The sequence below is a fragment of the Sus scrofa genome, chromosome 1 (genome assembly GCF_054392235.1).
Source record: "Sus scrofa isolate SSC_HxYL_T2T_F1_AM1 chromosome 1, Sscrofa_HxYL_maternal_Yorkshire_Landrace_v2.0, whole genome shotgun sequence".
Lineage (NCBI taxonomy): Eukaryota > Metazoa > Chordata > Mammalia > Artiodactyla > Suidae > Sus > Sus scrofa.
The window spans coordinates 88,484,859-88,505,880 of record NC_139383.1 but is presented as its reverse complement, the minus strand read 5'-3'; the positions used below and the strand labels follow the sequence as shown (position 1 = coordinate 88,505,880).

Genomic DNA, 21,022 nt, shown 5'->3' with positions numbered 1-21,022 from the left:
GGGAATTAATACTGAAGAAATACTGTACATTCTTGGGTGCAAGAGTGTCAATTAAAACTGGCAGAACAACAATTCAATCACAAGAGTTATTAAGAAGCTCTTTTAAAATTTGCAGTCTGGTAAGTAATAGCAAATGACTTGATGCTGAGCATTGTTGAATATAAATGTCAAATTAAATTGACTTGCCCTAGGTTGTTTTTCCAGAATACCATATTTGCATGCATTATTTCTCCCTTTATATCCTATGATAAATAGAAGAGGAAATATAACCAACCACCTGGGTCTTGTTCAGTTGTCATCCTAGGCAACTCCTATACATCTTACTTCTTCCCCTTAGTTTCTAATGAGCTAATCATCCAGAGTTTCCAAGAAGTCAGTAGCAAGGCACATTGCTGAGTCAGGATTGAGGCTTCTTAGAAATTGTTCATGCTTTTTCCTTCTATCCTAGTTACCTTTATGAATAACTCCCTGGCCTTAAAATTCCTCCATCAGGAGTTCCCGTCATGACACAGCAGAAACAATCCAACTAGGAACCATGAGGTTGTGGGTTCAATCCCTGGCCTCTCTCAGTGGGTTAAGGATCTGGCGTTGCCGTGAGCTGTGGTGTAGGTCGCAGACGAGGCTCAGATCCGGTGTTGCTGTGGCTGTGGCATAACACCAGCAACTGTAGCTCTGATTAGACCTCTAGCCTGGGAACCTCCATATGCCATGAGTGTGGCCCCAAAAAGCAGAAAAAAAAAATTCTTCCATCAGATAAACATTTGGGTTGAGCTAGTATAGAATATAGGAAATCACTAAGGATTTGAAAGGGAAAGTGAGAGAGTTTTTCACTTACCAGAAAATTGCATAACCTCTGTGCCATTGCACTTTATCACTTGAAAGTGGATTAAGGAAGGATAAAATGGTGGTTTTGGAGGCACTTTATAAGTTTTTGAAGCTTTATGCAAATTCTATTATTTTATCATTGAATGCAGCTCTCCCTAGAGTGAGAGAAGATACATAAAAGCCAATTCATCATTAAAATCCTTGTGAGGATTTGTTTCAAAGCAAATCACAACTACGGATCATAGCTTGGGGATAATAGGACTAAGTTGGTATCCAGAGGTATCATACTTTACATATTTGCAATAAACCCTTGGGAATTAGGGAAGGCATAGTAAATAGAATAAGAGGCCTTATAGAAGGAAAATGGTAGGACACAGACTAGAAATTTCTCACATTTCATTATTCCTTCCTTTGTTCTTACCTTATTCTGGGACATGATTCTATAAAGGAGTTAGCTAGAATGAACAAGCAAAAGCAAGACATTATGTCAGAGATTGTATATACATGTGCCACTGGACATTTGCTAGTTTATTTTTGTGAGAATGTGGGAGAAATTATTGGCATCGTATTTTGGAGGTGGGAGAGGCAAGTAGAGATTTTAGTTTACTTTTCTTTATAAAGAAGTGCCTTTGGCCCTGGGGTAAAAATAAGGAAATGAAAGCTTGGAAGAGAGCATGGAGGAAATGGATTAGGAAAAAGTAGAGAAATAAGCAACTAGATAGAAAGCAGGAAATTGAGCAAGGAGCTGTTTTTCTTCCTGTAGTTGATGTAAGTTGCCATCAGCTTTGTTGGTTTTCCCAGAGATCCCCAGTTCTCACTAGACATCAGAATCACCCTTATAGGTCCCATGAGATTTACAGTTTTAGAATGTTGGGACCTGTGGCATATTTAGTTTTCTGTTTTTCAATGAGGGGCACAAAAGCATCTGATGTACGGCCAGTGTTTCATCCTATTTAGGTCACTGACATCTCTTGCCTTGTAAACTGAAATGTCTCTTCAAGTATCCACTATTTTGGTTTCAAAGTAGGAAAAAAAAAGAAACAGAAAAAATATAGCATGAGGATTGTTTGGTTAAACTGTTTCATTGATAAATCAGCTATATTAATAAACTCTCTAATATTGCTACAAGTAGAGGTACTAGATAATTAATTTCAAATATTTCTGTTTTAAAATAAATAGTTTAAGGATGTCAGGTATCATGGTTCAATACATCATTTCCCTGGAGCTGCTAGGTAAAGTAATAAGATAAGAAAAGGAAATATGTATTAAGGATTAGAAGGAAAGAAGTAAAACTGTCAATATTTGTAGTTAATATGATTAATTCATGTAGTAAACACAAGAAAATCTACAGATTAGAGATTATAGAATTTTAAAAGGTTTTTATGGGTAAAGTCAGAATTTAACAGGATTTTTATATGTAAGTCATTATTCAAATTCAGAGCTTTTTGTACCAGTAATGACTGGTTAGCAAATTGGATAGGAAAAAAGTCCATTACTATAGCAACCAAAAATATACAAGAAGAAACCCAAAAGAGATATGTGAGATCTCTATGGAAAAAAAAATTTTAAGAACTTTAACAGAGGATGTAAAATAATTAAATAGACACCTAAACCATATTCATAAATGAAAAAAAGCAATATGGTAAGGATGTCAGTTCTCTCCAGTTGATTTGTAAGTATATATATATATATATATATATATATATATATATATATATATATTACATTGCACTTGTTATATATTTGTATATACAGTGAAATTTATTTCACTACATAAATATAGTGAAAACTTATGTTCTATAAACTAGATGATTTAATTCATAAATGATTTCAGTCAAAATTTGGGGGACCACTGCTTACTTCTGGTAATGGAAGCTCTCTGTAGAAAATAGGTCAAAATTTGATGAAATAACTTTAACTTACATATTGAAGAATATCAGTGAATCTTAAATAGGATAAGTACACATAGAAACATACCTAGACACAATAAAACTACGGACAGCAAAGTCAATGAGAGAAGTATTTAAAGCAGTAAGAGAAGAAAGACATAATGACATGATGAACATCTGGCTTTTCATCAAAAACAAGAGGCACATATGATCCAACAATCCCTCTCCTGGGCATATACCCAGAAAAAACTATAATTTGAAAAGATACACTCACCCCTATGTTTGTAGCAGCACTATTTACAGAAGCCAAGATATGGAAATCCATGTGCCCATCAATAGACACCTAAAACTAACACAGTTGATATTGCTTCAGTTAAAAAAAAAAATTACTAAAGGAAATTCTTCAGTCTGAAAGGAAATGGTTACAGATGCTAACTTGGATCCTAGAAGGAATTAAGGAATTAATACTGGAAGTGACAAATATGTGAGGAAATGTATTTTCTTCTGTTAATTTATTCTTTTGATTAGTAAAGTAAAAATTATAGGCACACACTTACATAAAAGATACTATCTTATTTGTTTATAACATAAATAAATATAATGGATATTTTAACAATAGTACAAAAAGGGGGAAATGCTGCCAAACCAGAGTAAGCTTACTGTATTTTATTGGAAATAAGTCAGTACTGACTTGAAGGAGATCATGGTAAGGTAAAGATGCATGTTATAATACTCAGTATGACACTAAAAACTAACATAAGTGCCACTAAAAAATTGACAGGTAAATAAAACACTATACATTTGACACAAAAAAAGGCAAAGGCAGTAAAGAAGGAATGTTTGTTAGAACAGAAAAAGATGAGACAAATGTAAATCAAAAAGCAAATTTCAACATGCAAATAATTAATATTAAATCCCAACATAATTAAATGATACTTTATTTTATATATTTAATATTTAACATACAAAATTATTAAATATTAGCTAAAAATAATTTTAAATACATTAAATATGAAGGACTAAACATCGTAATTGAAAGACAGTGACTGTCAAGATTGGACAAAAATGTTAAGATTCAACTCTATGTGATCTTTAAAAAGACACTTTAAATTCATGGAATTCCTGTCATGGCTCAGTGGTTAACAAATCTAACTAGGAACCATGAGGTTACGGGTTCGATCCCTGGCCTCGCTCAGTGGGTTAAGGATCTAGCGTTGCTGTGAGCTGTGGTGTAGGTCGCAGATGCAGCTTGGAGCCCACATTGCTGTGGCTGTGGTGTAGGCTGGTGGCTACAGCTCTGATTAGACCACTAGCCTGGGAACCTCCATATGCCATGGGTGCAGCCCTAGAAAAGACCAAAAAAAAAAAAAAAATTCAAAGGCATAAGAAGGTTGTAAGTAAAGCTTTAACAAAAATAGTCTATGCCAATAGTAAACATAAAAGAGTTGCAGTGGGTACATTAATGTCGGATAAAATAAACTTCAAGGAAAAAGTAATACTAGAGGAAAAAAAGGACATTTAATGATAAAAGTGTCAGTACATAAGGAAAACATTTATAAATGTACATGTACCTAATAACAGAACCACAAAACTTACAGGATTGAAAGGAGTAAAACAAGTTACTCCTTCTGCAGTGAATGTGGCATAAATTCATTAGGCATAAAATCAATAAACATATCTGACACCAGCTGAATTGACCTGATTTACATAGAAAACTCTAGCCAACAACAGCAGAATTCCTGTACTTTTTAAGTACACATGAAGCATTCATGAACATAGGCTACATGCTAGACCATAGAAGCACTTGCTTGTGAACTTTTGTAACAGCTCCAAATGGATAAAGCAAAAATATACATTAGCTTCTCAGTGAACAATCAAGTTATGGTATAGCCACACAATGAAATACTATTAAACAATATAAAGGTATAAACTACTTGTGTGTTACAACATAGATAAATCTTAAAAATATCATCTTAAGTGAAAAATACCAGATGAAAAAGACTACATATTGTATGATTCCATTTATACAAAATTTCTAGAAAAGAATGGCAAAACTGTAGTGACAGAAAGTCTGATCATTACCTGGGGCTGGTGGTGAGGAAGTGTGGATTGGATGTTTTATAACTTCAACAGAACGTTTTAGAATAAGAATGATCATTTTGATACTAAAACTGATAGTTTTATAAAATAGCCTTGCATATCAGTGGAGACTAGTCTTATTGATTTGCTCCAACCCCTCTCCTCAACTTTAGTCTATGATTAACTTACCATATTCATGCCTTTTCATTTTGGATCAAGTTTGTACAAATAAATATTTAATATTTTAGTAGTAGTATTTTGTTTTCATTTCTGACATAGTTAATGCTATGTACCAAATTCTAAATAGCAAGATATCACTCACATTGTTAAAAAGAAAATTCAGCTCAGTGGAGTTCCCGCTGAAGCACAGTGGGATCAGTGGCATCTTGAAAGCACTGGTATGCAGGGTTGATTCCAGGCCTGGCACAGTGGGTTAAATATCTAGCTTTGCCATAGCTTCAGCTTGAGTCACAACTGCAGCTCAGAAATAATCCCTGGTCTGGGAACTCCATCAGCCACGGGGCAGCCAAAAAAAGGAAAAAAAAAAAATCAGCTAAAAATATACTTATATATTTATGAAAAGATTACTTTAGGAGTTCCCATCAAGACTCAGTGGTTAATGAACCCAGCTAGTAACCTTAAGTTTGTGGGTTCAGTCCCTGGCCTTGCTCAGTGGGCTAAGGATCCAGCATTATCATGAGCTGTGGTGTAGGTTGCAGATGCGGCTTGGATCCTGTGTTGCTGCTATGGTGTAGGCCAGCAGCTACAGCTCCGATTCTACCCCTAGTCTGGGAACCTCCATATGCTGCAGGTGTGGCCCTTTAAGAAAAAAAAAAAGATTGCTATATCAAGGAATAATCAAAATCACTTATCTCCTAAGTTGTTTCATTTTACCACTCTAAGTATATAGGTTATACGTTAACTTTTCCATACTTTGAATTATTCACTAGGGATCTATAGATTTTGACACTAACTTTTAGTAATAGTAATCCTATTTACCTGTTATTGATGAAATCAAGTTGGCATGTTAATACTGAGATCAAGTTTCTGAAAATTATTGTGAATCTAAGAGAGGAGAGGGGTAAAACATGGGTAGGGGACTCAGAGGTACAAACTGCTATGTATAAGATAAATAAGCCGCAAGAATATATGGTACAGCCCAGGGAATATAGCCAGTGTTGTGTTATAAGTTTAAATGGTGTATAATCTAAAAAAAATTTTGACTCATTATGTTGTATGGCTAAAACTATATAATACTATAAATAAACTGTCAGTAAAAAAAAGAAATATGGAGATGGTAAAAATTCCATCCAGTATTTCCAAAGCTATAAAACGACTTGAAAGTGGGATATGAGCATCTGTTATATACCACTTGTTTGAGATATATAAAAACAAAACCTCTGATTTTTAGCACAGATTTAAGAGAATAGTTTGACATTGGCATTCTCGTTGCATAAATGTAGCAGCGGCTTGTGATTCTTTGGGAAAAAATATGATGAGTCCTGAGAAGACTGTTAAATAATACGACTGCTTATTTCCTAGCTATTATTTTAGATGCTGTGTTTTTACTTAAAGCTATCTTATGCAGTTTTTATTTAAAGCTCACAAACACCAAAAAGCTCTATTTTTTCAGGAAAAAATTTAAGCCAAGATAGGAGGTAGTCATGCTGATTACATGTTCTGTCAGGAACATTGACGATGAATTGGACAGTTGTTTGGCCATAACTCTCAGGATATCTACCCAAAAAAATCAGGAATTGATCATATCTAGAACAGGCATTTAACACAGATTATTTTATCATGTTCTAGTATGGTAGCTAAAACTGAAAATGAAGAAAATAAATGTGGGTACCTCTGTACAATGTAGAAGACGTACAATACAGTAAAATACTAATGCCTGGATAATAGGACAGGGTTCCAGCACTGTTCCATTTGAATTTTCTGCAGTGATGGAAATATTCTGTTATCGGGGCTGTCAGTATGACAACTTGAGCATTACTGCAGCTGGTTTACAAAAATCACAGCCATTCTGGTTTCACCCCAGCTTTATTGGACTAGATTTTATGCAATAATTAGGAGTATAATAAGAACATAAGCAGAGGAGATAAAAGCCAAAGGCCTAAGCTAGAGACCATTGACTCTGTGGAATACTTAACCACAGATGGACCAATTAGGAGCACTGAGGTTGGAGCTTGCAAACTTCAAATTGATTATACGTATTGTGCACTATGAGTTTTAGAGACATATAATAAATAGCAAAATTTGGCAAAGTAGACAGACCTTCTCAGGGTCAACCAGTATATTCACAGTGGAAAACAGTCCTTATTCAGGTTAACCTCTCTAATATCATTTAAGGAAATCTTTCCCTATGCACATATCATGTTGATGGATGGGTTTCTATGGCCATGTTTGCACCTGCTTCCTCCTAATAAGTTTATCAGGAAAGAGTGCTTAATTCAAGTGAGGAAAGACAGGTTTGCTCTCCCAGAAATTTAGAATTAGAACAAGATCCTGAAGTCAGCTAATGGTGAACACAAGAGCTCTAGGGTTCTATAATCCAAGGACTGATCAGAATTTTGAGTTGTAGGAATATGGGAGAATCCAGATTTTCTGGAGGAGAATAGAATAAATAGAAAAGTAGAAACAATAAAGGAAGTGGTTCCCAACAGAGACAGAAACTAGCCATTGAAGACTATTTCTCTTGGGCCTGCCTGTTCAGCAAACTGTCCCTGCCTGCCAAACCATTTTTTTCTTCTTTCTTTTTTTCTTTTCTCTCTTTCCTTCCTTTTTTCATTTTTTTATATAACGCTCACTTTATTGTGTAGCTCCATCTGTTTCACATTCCTTGCTGTGTATTAGAATTATTTGGGCAAATTTAAACATTCTATGTCCTGGATGCATCTCAGATAAATCAAAATAGCTGGGTGATGTGGTTCAGGTATCTATCTTTTTTTTTTTTTTTTTCTTCAGTCTATGCCCATGGCATATGAAAGTTCTCAGGATAGGAGTTGAATCAGAGCTGCAGCTGCTGGCCTGCACCACAGCCACAGCAACACTGGATCCTTTACCCACTGAGCAAGTCCAGGGATCAAACCCGCATCTTCATAGATACCAGTTGGGTTCGTAACCCACTGAGCCACAATGGGAACTCCCTCATTCTAGTTTTTAAATCTTCCCACGTGATTCTGAAGTATATCCAGGCTGGAGAGGCACTGATTTGTACATGACAGTTTTCTAGTCTTCTAAGATAAGAATCATCTGTCAGTTTTATTTCATAGAATTTTTCTCACATATATGCTTATAGATCTTAATGTGGTACAATATGCCAATCAGATGTATTTTATGGGACATTGTTTTTTGGTCAGCAAGCTTTATATGTACTTTCAGTATCACTATTTAGGCATATGATATTTTTAACCATAAAACACTTTGAAATCCTATTGAGCAGTGTGTTGTTTGTAATTTTTGTTATTTTATAATAAAGTACAATAAAATAATAGAAGATATTTTTACCTTTGATGAGAAAGATAAAGAAAATGCCTTTAGGTTGGAAAAGTAAAGAATCAGTAGTAAAAAATGATAAAACCTAGGCACAAATAAGAATTTCTTCCTTCCATCATCCCTCAGCCTTTTGATTATATCAAACCATGATGCCTTGAATATGAACGAAAGGTATTCTGTGAACTGTCACCATTCCTACTATGTTTTTCTTATTCAGGGTGGATCATTACTGTTTCATGAGCTTTCCAATCTCGTACTTTAGATAATGCCATGTTCATTTATTTTTCAGTTAGATATTACAGCGGGAAAATAAATAAATTTGTAAAAGAAAAAATGGATATTAGAAGAATCTTCTCAGATTAAAAAAAAATTTGTTGGAAGAATGTTATTGCTCGGAGGTTAAGCAAAAGATAGGAGGTAAATTTTAAATTAAAATTTTTAAAATTCCACTTAAATAATAATTAGAACTGATGAATAATTATTATTTTTATAAAAGGTGGGGAAAGAACGCCAGTATAAACTGTTACTTAGTAAGGAAAATAAGTATTCACAGTTAAGTTGCAACACCTTGCTGTTTGAAGCCAGGGTTATTGCTTCAAGAAATGAAAAATTTAAAAGGATGAGGGCAGATAGATTAGGGATAATTTCACACAGCTTTTAAACATATTCAGGTCTGTAATGCAGGTAATGTAAGCTATTTTCCATCTCCTCCAAGAATAGAGCAAGAAAAAATCATCTCACTCTGTAGCATAAGGGATTTAAGAAGATTGTTTTCTGACAGCAAAATTTGTTAAGCATTAGAACAGATTACCAGGGGAGGCTCTAAACTCGCTTTCTCATGAGATCCCTAAAAATAGCATCATTTCTCCTTTTCTTAGTATGTTAGGAATGCTTCTTTATAAGAGAAGAGGGATGAATAACCTGACCTCTAACTGTCCCTTTCATCTGGCCTGTTTCAGGCTACTGTGTGTGAGCAGAAAACATGGTTAGAAACCTCACCAGGGTTTTGGTTGAGAAAAAAAAAAAAGGAGGAATTCGGCTGTGACACGGGGGTCAAGAATCTGAGTGCAGCTGCGTGGGTTGCTGCGGAGACCTGGGTTCCATCCCTAGCCCAACACAGCGAGTTATGGATCCAACACGGCCCCAGCTGTGTTGTAAGTCACACCTGTAGCTAAGATTCAGTCTCTGGCCAAGAGAACTTCCATATGCCACAAGTAATGCCATTTAAAAAAAAAAAAAAAAGGAATTAAGGAATGATTTTAGAAAACATATGCCTAAAGTCCACATGAGTCATGCTGTTAATTTCTATGAAGTCCTATTTCTGCACATTTTTGTTGCTTTGGACTTTAAGAAAGAGAAATGAGGCTCAATTTTATCAGTCCCATTTGGTTGTCTTTTCCTGGAAGAAGTACAGTTCTTACTATGAGAGCCTGGGGTAGTAGTGTCCACAATTCTATGTTCACTGGTGGTTTAGAGCAACAGAAATGCCCTCTGTAGGTAGACCCTCTGATTGCCCATTAGCAGGGGCATTGATGGTGGGGATAGGAACTGAGAGAATCTGTAGTAGTAATTTATATGTACATTTATGAGGTAGCGGTAACACTCCCAAAATTCAAGGTACACATGGAATATAGAGGAAGCTTCACCTTGACAGTTATATTTGTTCTGGGTGTTGGGTCATTAATACATATTAATATGTGCTCAACCAAAAATTTACCAAGCCTGTGGCAACCCAAAAAGTCGTGGAAGAGCTTCCAGACAGGGGGTTGTAGTAGGAAATACAACTATAAGGGTGGTTTTGGGTCCTGGTCATGAAGTACCTTGTATTACTATTTTAAAAGACTTTGGTTGTTTAATAAAGGTCAGTAGTTAGAAAACTATGCTGTTGGGTCAAATCCAGCCTGTCAGTTTGTTTTCTTGAAACACATTGACACCTTTGTTTATGTATTATCTGTGGCTGTTTTTGCATTATTATATATATATATTGGCAGAATTGGGTACTTTCAACAGAGACTTTATGACCTACAAAGCCTAACATATTTATTATCTGACCCTTTATGGAAAAGGTTTGCCCACCACTTCCATAGATGTTTTCTTTTCCCTGGGAAAATCCTTGATGAGATTTAGAACTTATAAAACTAGCTTTGGTGTCATTGGAAGGATGGTAGCTTCTTGTCTGTCATCTCCTAGTTCTTTGCAAATTAATGTGCTGCTTCATAAAGGCATTTTGAAAAATGAATGTATGTATGAATGAATGAATATATTCCTTACAGGATTTCAGAATGAGTTAAAAAGTAACCAAAGGGGAAAAAGGTGGTGGAGAGATAAATTAGGAGTTTGGGATTAACATATACACACTATTATATGTAAATGAGTTAGTCAACAAGGACCTACTGTATAGCACGGGGAACTATACTCAATTTTCTGTAATAACCTGTATGGGAAAAGAATATGAAAAAGAATGGAGATATATATATGTATATATATATGTAGTCCATGTGATCAGTGCTGCTAAATCTCCTACTACTCTCCCGGAAGATCCTGGTACACAATCGGTGTTAGTGCATTTGCTCATTTAACTTAAAGAGTGGCTGAAGCACTGCCTCTCAGAGGGTAGTCCCATGGTTCTCACCCTGGGAAGGTTTTCCAGAATGCACATGCCTGGGCCTGTCCCCAGACATTTTGATTTTGTGGTTCTGGAAAGGCCCTATCTTCATGCATTTTGTAAATGTCTCAGAGGTGATGCAGAAGAGCACCAAACGCTGTGAGTCATCAGCTTAGTTAAATATCATGGCTCCATGAGATATCTTATCTTTATGGGTTTCATATATAACATGTAGTTGCCGCATTTTTGACTACTCCGTTGTGTGGGACCTAAATCGGTATGAAGGCTATGACCATTAAGACATGAAAAGTAGCTGTAGGCATTGTGTAAATTCAGAAAGTTTGAGGAGTTCCTGTAGTGGTGCAGCAGAAACAAATCCAACTAGGAACTATGAGGTTGTGGGTTTGATCCCTGGCCTCGCTCAGTAGGTTTAGGATCTGGCATTGCTGTGAGCTGTGGTGTAGGTCACAGATGTATCTCGGATCCACATTGCTGCGGCTGTGGTGTAGGCTGGCAGCTACCGTTCCAATTTGACCCCTAGCCTGGGAATCTCCATATGCCACAGGGGCAGCCCTAAAAAGCCAAAAAAAAAAAAAAAGAAAGAAAGTTTGAACACAGTGCAATGCAGTGGACACTGTATATATAGAATGAACGTATGCATCTGATTGCTACTTCTATTATTGTCTGTTGTCCTGAAGTTATTGTGACTAGCACTCTGTATCACTCTCAGAGGCATCCCAGTTTAGGTAATTATGAATATAATCGAATTGAGTGTTTACTGCTATGAAAAGTATTCAGCCTACTTTTAGACCATGGAAAATAATTTGAATTTCTATCTGAAAATACAGTGGAAAACTGCTGAAGCAGAAGAATACTGTGGTTCGATTCATGTTTTTAAAGGGTCAACGGCCAGCATGCGAAGAATTGATCAAAAGGCAACAAGGGTGCCCTGCTTCCAGATGGTAACCCTAAATGGTGATGCCATTCAGATGAACTGTTGGCTGTACAGATGAGAGATTCAGAAGAGCAATGTGGATTAGAGGTCAGTGTAGGAACCCTTAACATCACGAAATAGAAAACCAGAGGAGACCAACTGAAGAGAGTTTGAAAACAAACACACAAACAAGAGAACTGGGACTGGCACTGGGTCCTTCTAGCACATTGAGGTTGTAAGGGGGGAAAAGAGATAAAGAATGAAAATCTCCCCTGGAAGAGAGTTTCCAAGGGGCAGGTTCATCTCTATTAGATGCTATTGTGAGATGATTGCAAGTTGAATTCTCTAGAAAGCTGGTTGTAGGGAAAAGAAGTGGAATGTGTGAAATGTTTATCCAGGGGGCCTTTGGGATCAAAACCTCTGGGAGGGAAGAGTAGGGAGGAGGATTAACTGAAGAAATGGAACTACTGTGTGGGCCCAGCAGCAACCTTGGCTAACCCCTCAGTGGAACTAGAATGGTCCTTCAGAGCTCTCCCAAGTCCGGCCAGAAGGCCAGGTCCTTGTACTCTCACCAGAGTGTGGGCCCCCCCTAAGAAGGGCTGATATGTGGGTGAGGTGGCCCCCTGAAGCTGGGGCTGGCAGTTGAAGGCCATCTGCAGAGAGCACCCCTAACAGCTGAGGCAAAAACTGTTTCCTTGGACAGGAATCTGGGCGTCTGCTTAGTGTCTGCTGCAGGGGACAAGCTAGATGAGGACCAAGTCACTGACCTTGGTTTATTTACTTACTCAACATATTTATTGAACATCTATAGTGTGCCCCAGGTAGTGCGGTAAGTGCTGGCAGATAAATGCATGACACAGTTTTTATACATTACAAGAAGCTGTAGTGAACTGAATGAAGAGAGATAATAGTGGAGACTGTTGGGGTTAACCTAGCTTATTTAAGGAGGACTTTGTGCTCTTTAGGATAGACTTTAGTGGTGTGGTTTGGGTTGAAACAGACTGGCATAGTTTGAGCAATGAATGTGATAGTCTCGTTTTCAAACAGATACGCTGTGATTTCTTTTATGTGAAAAGATAACATGTCTGGTTTCTTTATTGAAAACATACTGATTAATTAGGACTCATAGATTAAGGTTGTTTTATATTCAATTCTTAGAATTCTTTCTCTTACCTACATTTAGTTAATCGTCCACTCTGTAACTGAAAGGAAAAGCATCATTCACTCCATTTTATAAGTAAGGATACTAGAGTTCATAGCGGGAACGTCAGTTAGGAGGAGGTAGATGAGGCTCAGAAGCACATCTTTTGACATAACATCCACTAATCTTTCTGTTAAATCGAGCTGATCTACTAACGAGGAGGGCTTATATATCTTTTAGCAAATTCAGATAATCATACTGTATGTAGAGTTACCCAGTGAAGTATAATAGTTGGGATAGACTTATACAAAAAACCACCAAAACTATTCATTGTTTACTTGAAATTCAAATGAACTGGATTTCCTGTATTAATTTGCTAAGCCTGGCAGCTCTAGTTGTATGAGAGAATAAGATTTGCTGCCTTTATAGTCTGTGCTGCAAGAAAAAAAAAAATAAAGGAAGAGAGAGGGAGGGAGGGAAGGAGGGAGAAAAGAGAGAGAGAGAGATGGATGGCTAGGTAGATATGAAACTAACATATGCAATTGCAGGTGGCAACATTAGAAATGTAATACCTGCCAAGTAGAAAATCCATATTGATGGACGTGCCTACATGAATATGAGTCAGAGTAAGCTAAATCCATGTATGCTGAGCAAGTCTGGCTTGTATATGTTGCCCACCATCAGATGTGGAATCTCGTTAATGTCCCCCGAATCTCCCCAGGTGAGAAGAGGCATGACAGGATAGTTTTAATGAGCATGAAAGTGTACCTGGCAGATGGTCGGCATTTTTTGTGCCAAGTAGCAGAACTCTGTAGTTAACACTTCAGTGGATCTCCAATCTTCCTCCAGGCCACCTGTTGGGGACTTTAGCAGCCTTGCTTTGGCCTCAGAGTGGTAAATATTCTAGAATGAAGGCAATGGAGCAATATGTCCCAGTTCACCAAGGTTAGACACTGATCCCTAGGCCAGCTGCTGCCAGAGAAAATACCTTGAAGTGTATGATCACGGAAGTAAAACTGTTTATGAGCCTGACAAGAGCTAAAGAAGGCATCTGCCTGGTGCCGGAGAATGGAAGGTAAAGACCACTTTAGTCAGTACATTTTGCAAGCTTTTGTTTTAACATCACTGTTAATCTAAAGCTTATGCTAAGCTCTTAGGCTATGATTTTTATTATGTAAGAAGTAATTAAAACTCAGACTTTGGAGGCAGTTTTAGTATTTGTCTCCATTAATAGAGTCTTGCTGCTATTCAAGAGAAAATGTAAGTCATAGACACCCTGAATTCTGAGTAATCAAAGGTCACAAAATACAGGAGGAAGTGTCCAGATGTTAAGTACTTATTTTCTAGTAAACAAACAGCAAAATCTATCCTTATTTGTATTTTGTACTTTGGATGTTATAACTGGTTTCCTTTTATATTGTAACAATCCATGATCTGTCTCCAAATGAATGCATTTGAATGTATCTCATTGATTAGATCTCTTGCTGTGAGCAGGAAGAGAAGGGAAAAAAAATCTATTTACTTAAAATCAGAACTGCCTATATTGAAATTGATTGCATGATTTGGCTATTCAGGAGTATTTAATTAAAGCTTAGTTGTACTCTAATTTTCTCTTAACAATTGATTAAAGTTGTGTAAATAGATATCAGAGGCATCATTTCATTGTTTATAGATGCATCTCCAGTATTGTAAAACAAAGTTGTTTCAGCATACATGTGTATTTAGTAGGTTGTCATGTAGTTAAAACAAAATAAAACAAAACCAGACTCATATCAGATGCTAAATGGTCTGGGTTTGAATTCTGTCTTCACCATTTATTTACTGTTTGACCTTGGGAAAGTCACTTTACCCCTCTAAACTTCTATTCCTTATTCTTATAAAAGGCAAATAATCATACCTATTACATAAGGTTGTTATGAGAATTAAATGACCTAATCTAGAGTGGTTACTTCCAGTTCTGTCTAGCATAATTAACTCTGTAAAGTGTACTTTGATGTTATTGTTTGTGATAGGGTTTATAGCTTCTATAGATGATGAGGTAGTTTTAAAATATTCCATGGAAGAACATTTAAAACATGGACATTTAAAACAAGTCACCTTAGGAAGTAAAATTTAATCATGTGTTTTAGCAACAGGAAGATATATTTGGTAAAATGCCCATGTAGTATTTTTAAAATAGTATTTATACATGCAAGAATTAGCTGTTTTTTGCTTATTTTAGACATTCACAATACCTAGTGTATGTACTTGATTTCTAAGATCTTTTTGCAGGCAATCAATAAACTCTTAGACTCTGTGAAGTTGTGTATTTTAGGAGCCTGAGAATTGTGTATAGAAATGTATCTTACTCCTGTTCATAAGATGGTATTACATAATGATCACAAGCAACCTTTTTCTGTGAAGTTATAACTAAAACATATTGCTTACAGCTTTTCTTTTTAAATTTATGGAAGTAAATGGTACAGAACAACTTAAGTTACCCAGAGACCTTGTCCAGTGTGGGATTTCAAGATGGATTCTCTAAGGGGGCACAGAGACCACGTTTTGCAGACCCTCAGATGTGCAGGTCTAAAATATTCCTCTGGCAGAGTTCCTGTCGTGGCTTAGCAGTTTACAAACCCGACTAGCATCTGTGAGGTGTCAAGTTTGATCCCTGGCCTCACTCAGTGGATTAAGGATCTGGTGGTGTTGTGAGCTGTGGTGTAGGTTGCAAAAGCTATTTGGATCCTGCGCTGCTCTGGCTGTGGCATAGGCTGGTAGCTGTAGTTCCATTTGGACCCCTAGCCTGGGAACCTCCATATGCTATGGGTATAGCCCTAAAAAGATTAAAAAAAAAAAAAAAAAAGACACACACACACAAATTCCTCTGGGAAACCATAGCCCAGTGGGGCTGGAAAAGACCCTGAAGGCCCCCTACACAGAGCAGCCTCTACTCCAGCACAAAGTCATGTGAATGCCCTACTTGTTTTCCTGAGTAGTTGCTTTTCTGTTTGAGGTTAATATTCTTGAATGATTCTTAAAAAGCACAACACTGGACTATATAGCAGTTCTTGTTAACCATGCAATTACAATTCACTGGGAAATCCACAAAGAAACATTTCCTATATTCCTTAACAATTTAAATACCCAAGCTACTAAGTATTGTTTTTGATTGTAAAATTTGCCCTGATCACTGATGATTAATGTATTAGTTTGGGTGAGAAAAAAATGTAAGCAGATAGAACTTTTGGAGAAAATACAATGATGCACAAAACAATATGCTTAAGGTTTATGATCTTAGTAACTTTCCAATATGCAGTTCAGTTTTAATTGTACCTGCCATGCTGTATATTATATCCCTGTAATTTATTGTGTAGCTGGAACTTTGTACTTTTCAATTCCCTGTACCCATCTTTGCCCAATGCCCACCCTTCACGTCTGGCAACACCAATATGTTCTCTGTGTCTCTTGAGCTTAGGTTTTATTTTCCTTTATTTTCAGATGCCACATGTGAGATTATACGGTATTTATCTTTCTCTGACTACTTCAAACTTAACATAATGCCCTTAAGGTTTACGCATGTTGTTGTAAATGTAAGAATTTACTTCGTTTTAAATAGCTGAATAATGTGCCTTGGCTTGTTTGTGTGTGTGAACAGACAAAGAAAATGTATAGTCACATTTTCTTTGTCTGTTCACTTAGGTTGTTTCCACAAGATGGCAGTTGTATATAATGCTGCAGTGAACATAGATGTGTATCTTCTCAAGTTAGTATTTTCCTTTTCTTTGGATAAATACTCAAAAGTCGATTTGCTGTATCATATGATATACATATATTTTTTTCGAGAACACTCCATACTCTTTTTCCATAATGGCTGTACCAATTTACGTTCTCATCTGTAGTGTATAGCAGTTCCCTTTACCCATATCCTCACCAACACTTAACTGCCTGTCTTTTTAATCATAGCCGTTCTGACTAGATGTGAGGTAATATCTCAGTGTGGTTTTGATTTGCATCCTCTGATGATTAGTGATGTTGAGCATCTTTCCATGTATCTCTTGGCCTTCTGTGTGTCTTCTTTGGAAGAATTTCTTCTCAGATCCTTTGTCCATTTTTAATTGAATTTGTATGTGTTGAGCTGTATGAGTTCTTAACATATTTTGCATATATAACTTATATGATGTGCAAATATTTTCTGCCACTCAGTAAGTTACCTTTTCATTTTGTTGATAGTTACCTTTGCTATGTAAAAGCTTTTTAGTTTGATATGGTGTACTTGCGGATGGCTCTTACTTGGTCTGAAATTTTGTTTTACTATTCTAATAACAGAATAAAATTGTTTGGGATTGAATTGGATATTGCTTTGCTTAATGTTGTGTCTGTACGATTCAATCATACTATTGAATGATGCTGTAATTCATCCTGTATTTGTTGCCGAAAGACACTAGTATGTGTATGTGTGAGTGAGTGTGCGCTTGCTTGATTTTACTTCTTAAAATATTCTTGCTTTACAGCATTTTATCTGTAGCTCAGTTTTATTCTTACTATGTGCACATTATCCTCGGTATAACTCAGATACTGAAAAAATATACATAAGCAGTAAAGACAGCACATCTCCAACTCTACGGGTTCAATTCAGAGAACTCCCTGAAAAGCAGAAACTTGTCAAAAGCTTTCCTTGTTACCATTCTTCTGCATCCTTCTGAAAGATGCAGCCCTTTGTGAGGACAGAATGGTAAGGGTCCCTGAAGGATGAGGAGCATTTTTAAGCTTAGGGTCCCTATATTTTCATTTCTTCTGACAAGGGTGACCTTAGCTTCCTGATACTGAATTCTCATCAGAGTTGCCTTTCTGTTTGCACCTCTGCAGAACTGAGTTCTGATTGTGACTAGTGGCCAGTCCATTTGTCTCTGAACTTGGGCTTCTCTGTCTTCATTCCCCATAAACCTGTACCATGTTGAAGGAAGTTTGCCATGTGCGACATTCAAAACAATGATTAGCTTAGCCTTTTTATCCTCTCCGACCTGTCCTTATTTCTCTAATCTTACTTTAAGCACCCTGAAAAATTTTTGATTCTTCTTCAAAAATTATTTTATTTTTTCCCGCTTTTTTCTTTTCTTTTCCTTCCTAAGATAGGCCAGAATAATGCAGGCAGATTGGCTTCAGTTCTTAGGTCTCAGGTAACTTGGGAGAGAAATGTCACCTCTACCATGTTCCTGAGGGTTGCAGTGGACAGTGCCCTGTCACTTGGGCAGTGCTGCCTTCCTTCTGCTCACTGGCCTTGTTGTCTTGATAAGGACTTGAACTGCATTGTTCATAAGCTGCAGGGATTTTAGCCAGGATGTAGGAACCTGTTCACCACAAGCTATGAACCAAGTCAGTGAAGCCAACAGAACAAGCCTTTTTCAAATTGTTATTAATTGGAGCTTGTTTTGTTCTCCTTTTTAAAATATATGATTGCTGCCATCCGGAAAATTTACTTTGCTGCATGGTCTCTGTATCCGGATTTTCGTTAGGTTTTGGTACTTTGTATGTTTACTGCTTTAAGTTTTCACTTAAAAGTAATGTTTGTAATCAGTGTCCCTGGAAAAGTTTATTTTAGAACTAAATTTTCTTTATGTCTTATTTGGGAAACATTAGAGGATCTTTCTCAAAGAGCCTTATTTTCCATATCTTTTCATAAAGGAAAATGAGTGTCTTATTAGGTATATAACAGTATATGGATTACATTTATAACAATCTAATTGATTTCTTAAATTCATGTTTTCTTCAGCTTTTTAAATAAATGTTGACATCATTACAACTCTAAAATTGCATTGAATTAATGGGTTAAGGATCTGGCGTTGCCATGAGCTGTGGTGTAGGTTGCAGATGTGGCTCAGATCTGGGGTTGCTGTGGCTCTGGTGTAGGCCAGCAGCAACAGCTCTGATTATACCCCTCGCCTAGAAACCTCCATGTGCTGCAGGTGCAGCCCTAATAAAAAAGACAAATGACAAAAAAAATATGTATATAAATATAATTTCAGTGTAAAAATACAGTATTTTCATTCAATAATATTATTTTTAATAAGTATAAGGTGATACCTTGTTTTAATTTTAATTTGGTTATTTTGAGGTGTGGAACATTTTTTCATATATATTTACCATTTCTGTTTACTTCTGTATGAATTATATATTAATATTTTTCTGAGTACTGAATAATGTTTTAACTGGTTTAAGTATATTTTGATTAACACCATTGGCTCTTTTTTGTCGCATATAATATATTTTTTTTTCCTCACAATATTTTTTTTCACTTTTGGCTTACTTAATGTTGTGGTCCTTTAATTTAAACTTTTTATATAGATGATTTTTTTTTTGTCTTAAATATTTTGCTGCTCAAAATCTAGAAAAATCATTGCCTGAACAGAATTCCAATGGAAGTAAGTACTATTTTCTGGTATTATTCCTAGGATTAAAAAAACAAACCCTTAATCTGCTTTTAATTCAATCTGATGTGGATATTATGACAAAATTTAGATCACCTCAAATTCTTTCCATCCAAAGATTTCTTCACTCAGCTGTTTTTTTCCTACATTGAGTACATGATATGGGAGGTTTTTTCATTTTTCGTTTTTGTCTTTTTGCCTTTTTCTAGGGCTGCTCCCACAGCACATGGAGGCTCCTAGGCTAGGGATCCAATCGGAGCTGGAGTTTTTAGACCTATTTTTATAGGATCCCCATTTGTGCTTCCCAAGCCACAGAGGTTCCCAACCACACAAAACCGACCCAATCAGCCCTTCTCCCCAGGGGGCCGGAAGGAAGCTCAGGCAGAGCTTTGGTGGATCTGTCAAGAGAGCGGCCTGCATAGGCCCGGCCTGGCTCGAGCTCCCATCATCTCACCAGGTGCGTCGAAAGAAGAGCCGAGCCACAGCAACGCCAGATCTGAGCCGCTTCTGTGAACCACACCACAGCCCATGGCAACGCTGGATCCCCAACCCACCGAGCAAGGCCAGGGATCAAACCCGCAGCCTCATGGTCCCCAGTCAGATTCGTCAACCACTAAGCCACGATCGGAACTCCTAGGAGGTATTTTTAAGTGATGTTGTAGAACTAGAATTTGGCTGGTAGCTTTCCTCTATTAAGGAGATCCAACAACTACCCTAGGAAATAATAAGAGCCTTCCTTTTTAACTGGGATTTGATAGTTCCTAGGTGTATTGTGTTCGTTTCAGAGTATTGATTTTGTTTGGAACCAGAAGTCCTCCTGTTTCTGATGTTTGATCTTTTGCTGGTTCTGTGAAGATTTCCTTACTTTGAGGATTTATTCTGATTTGTTTATTTTCTTCTTCAAGTATGTCTGATTTCCCAATATCTAACCTTATATATACCTGCTTTTCTTATTTTCTTTTCTTCATTTATTTCTTCTACACACTGATTAAGTTTGAGTTTGCTTTTTATATGAGCTTTCTGAGAGCCTAAACTTTATTGTTTCCCCATTGTTATTCTTTTTCTCACTGTGCACTCTGTAGTTTCTTGCCCCTGACACATGTCAGTATTGGGGTAAACTTTCTTTGGATGCAGATTAAAATGAAATATAAAAATAGGTCTAAAAACTCTTTAAAAGAAATAGACATAAGAAAAGAGAAACAGACCTCTTCAGAATACCAAACCAAATGAGATTTCTGGGAACTTTTTTTTTCCTTTAAGTCCAGTCTTCAGAGGTCCCTCAGCATGGTTCTGTAAATGGTGAACTAATTCATGTCTTAATCATTAAAATGCTTATTTTCTCTTTGTTCTTGTAGAATAGTTCTGCTAAGTACACAATTATAGATTACTACATTTTCTAAGTATTTTGAGGATAATATACCAAAGACTATGGCTTTAATTGTTGCTATTAAGGAATTATGTTATTAGTCTAATTGTTATTTTCTATTCGTAGACCTTATGCTTCCTTTATCTATAAATTCTTATTGTTCCTTATGCCTGTAAAACTTTCTTCCTTTATATTTTCCTATGTTGTTACTTTTCCAAATTTCTCTCTCTAAAAAAAGCAATACTCTATATAAACATATCTTCTCATTCTATCTA

General features: G+C 36.4%; 1 protein-coding gene across 8 annotated transcripts in view; it reads left to right on the top strand.

The window, feature by feature from the left end:
* Window positions 1-21,022, top strand: part of MEI4 (meiotic double-stranded break formation protein 4) — a 210,813-nt gene that overhangs the window by 93,488 nt on the left and 96,303 nt on the right. The window contains exon 5 of one of the 8 annotated variants that reach the window (XM_084964525.1): window positions 11,800-14,773. The exons of 6 other annotated variants lie outside the window; for them this stretch is intronic. In XM_084964525.1, the coding sequence (XP_084820651.1) occupies window positions 11,800-11,865 (66 nt within the window). In that variant the 3' untranslated portion in view covers window positions 11,866-14,773. Of the gene's footprint in view, window positions 1-11,799; window positions 14,774-21,022 lie in introns of those variants that run through there. One more of the 8 variants, XM_084964531.1, reaches the window with a different exon arrangement.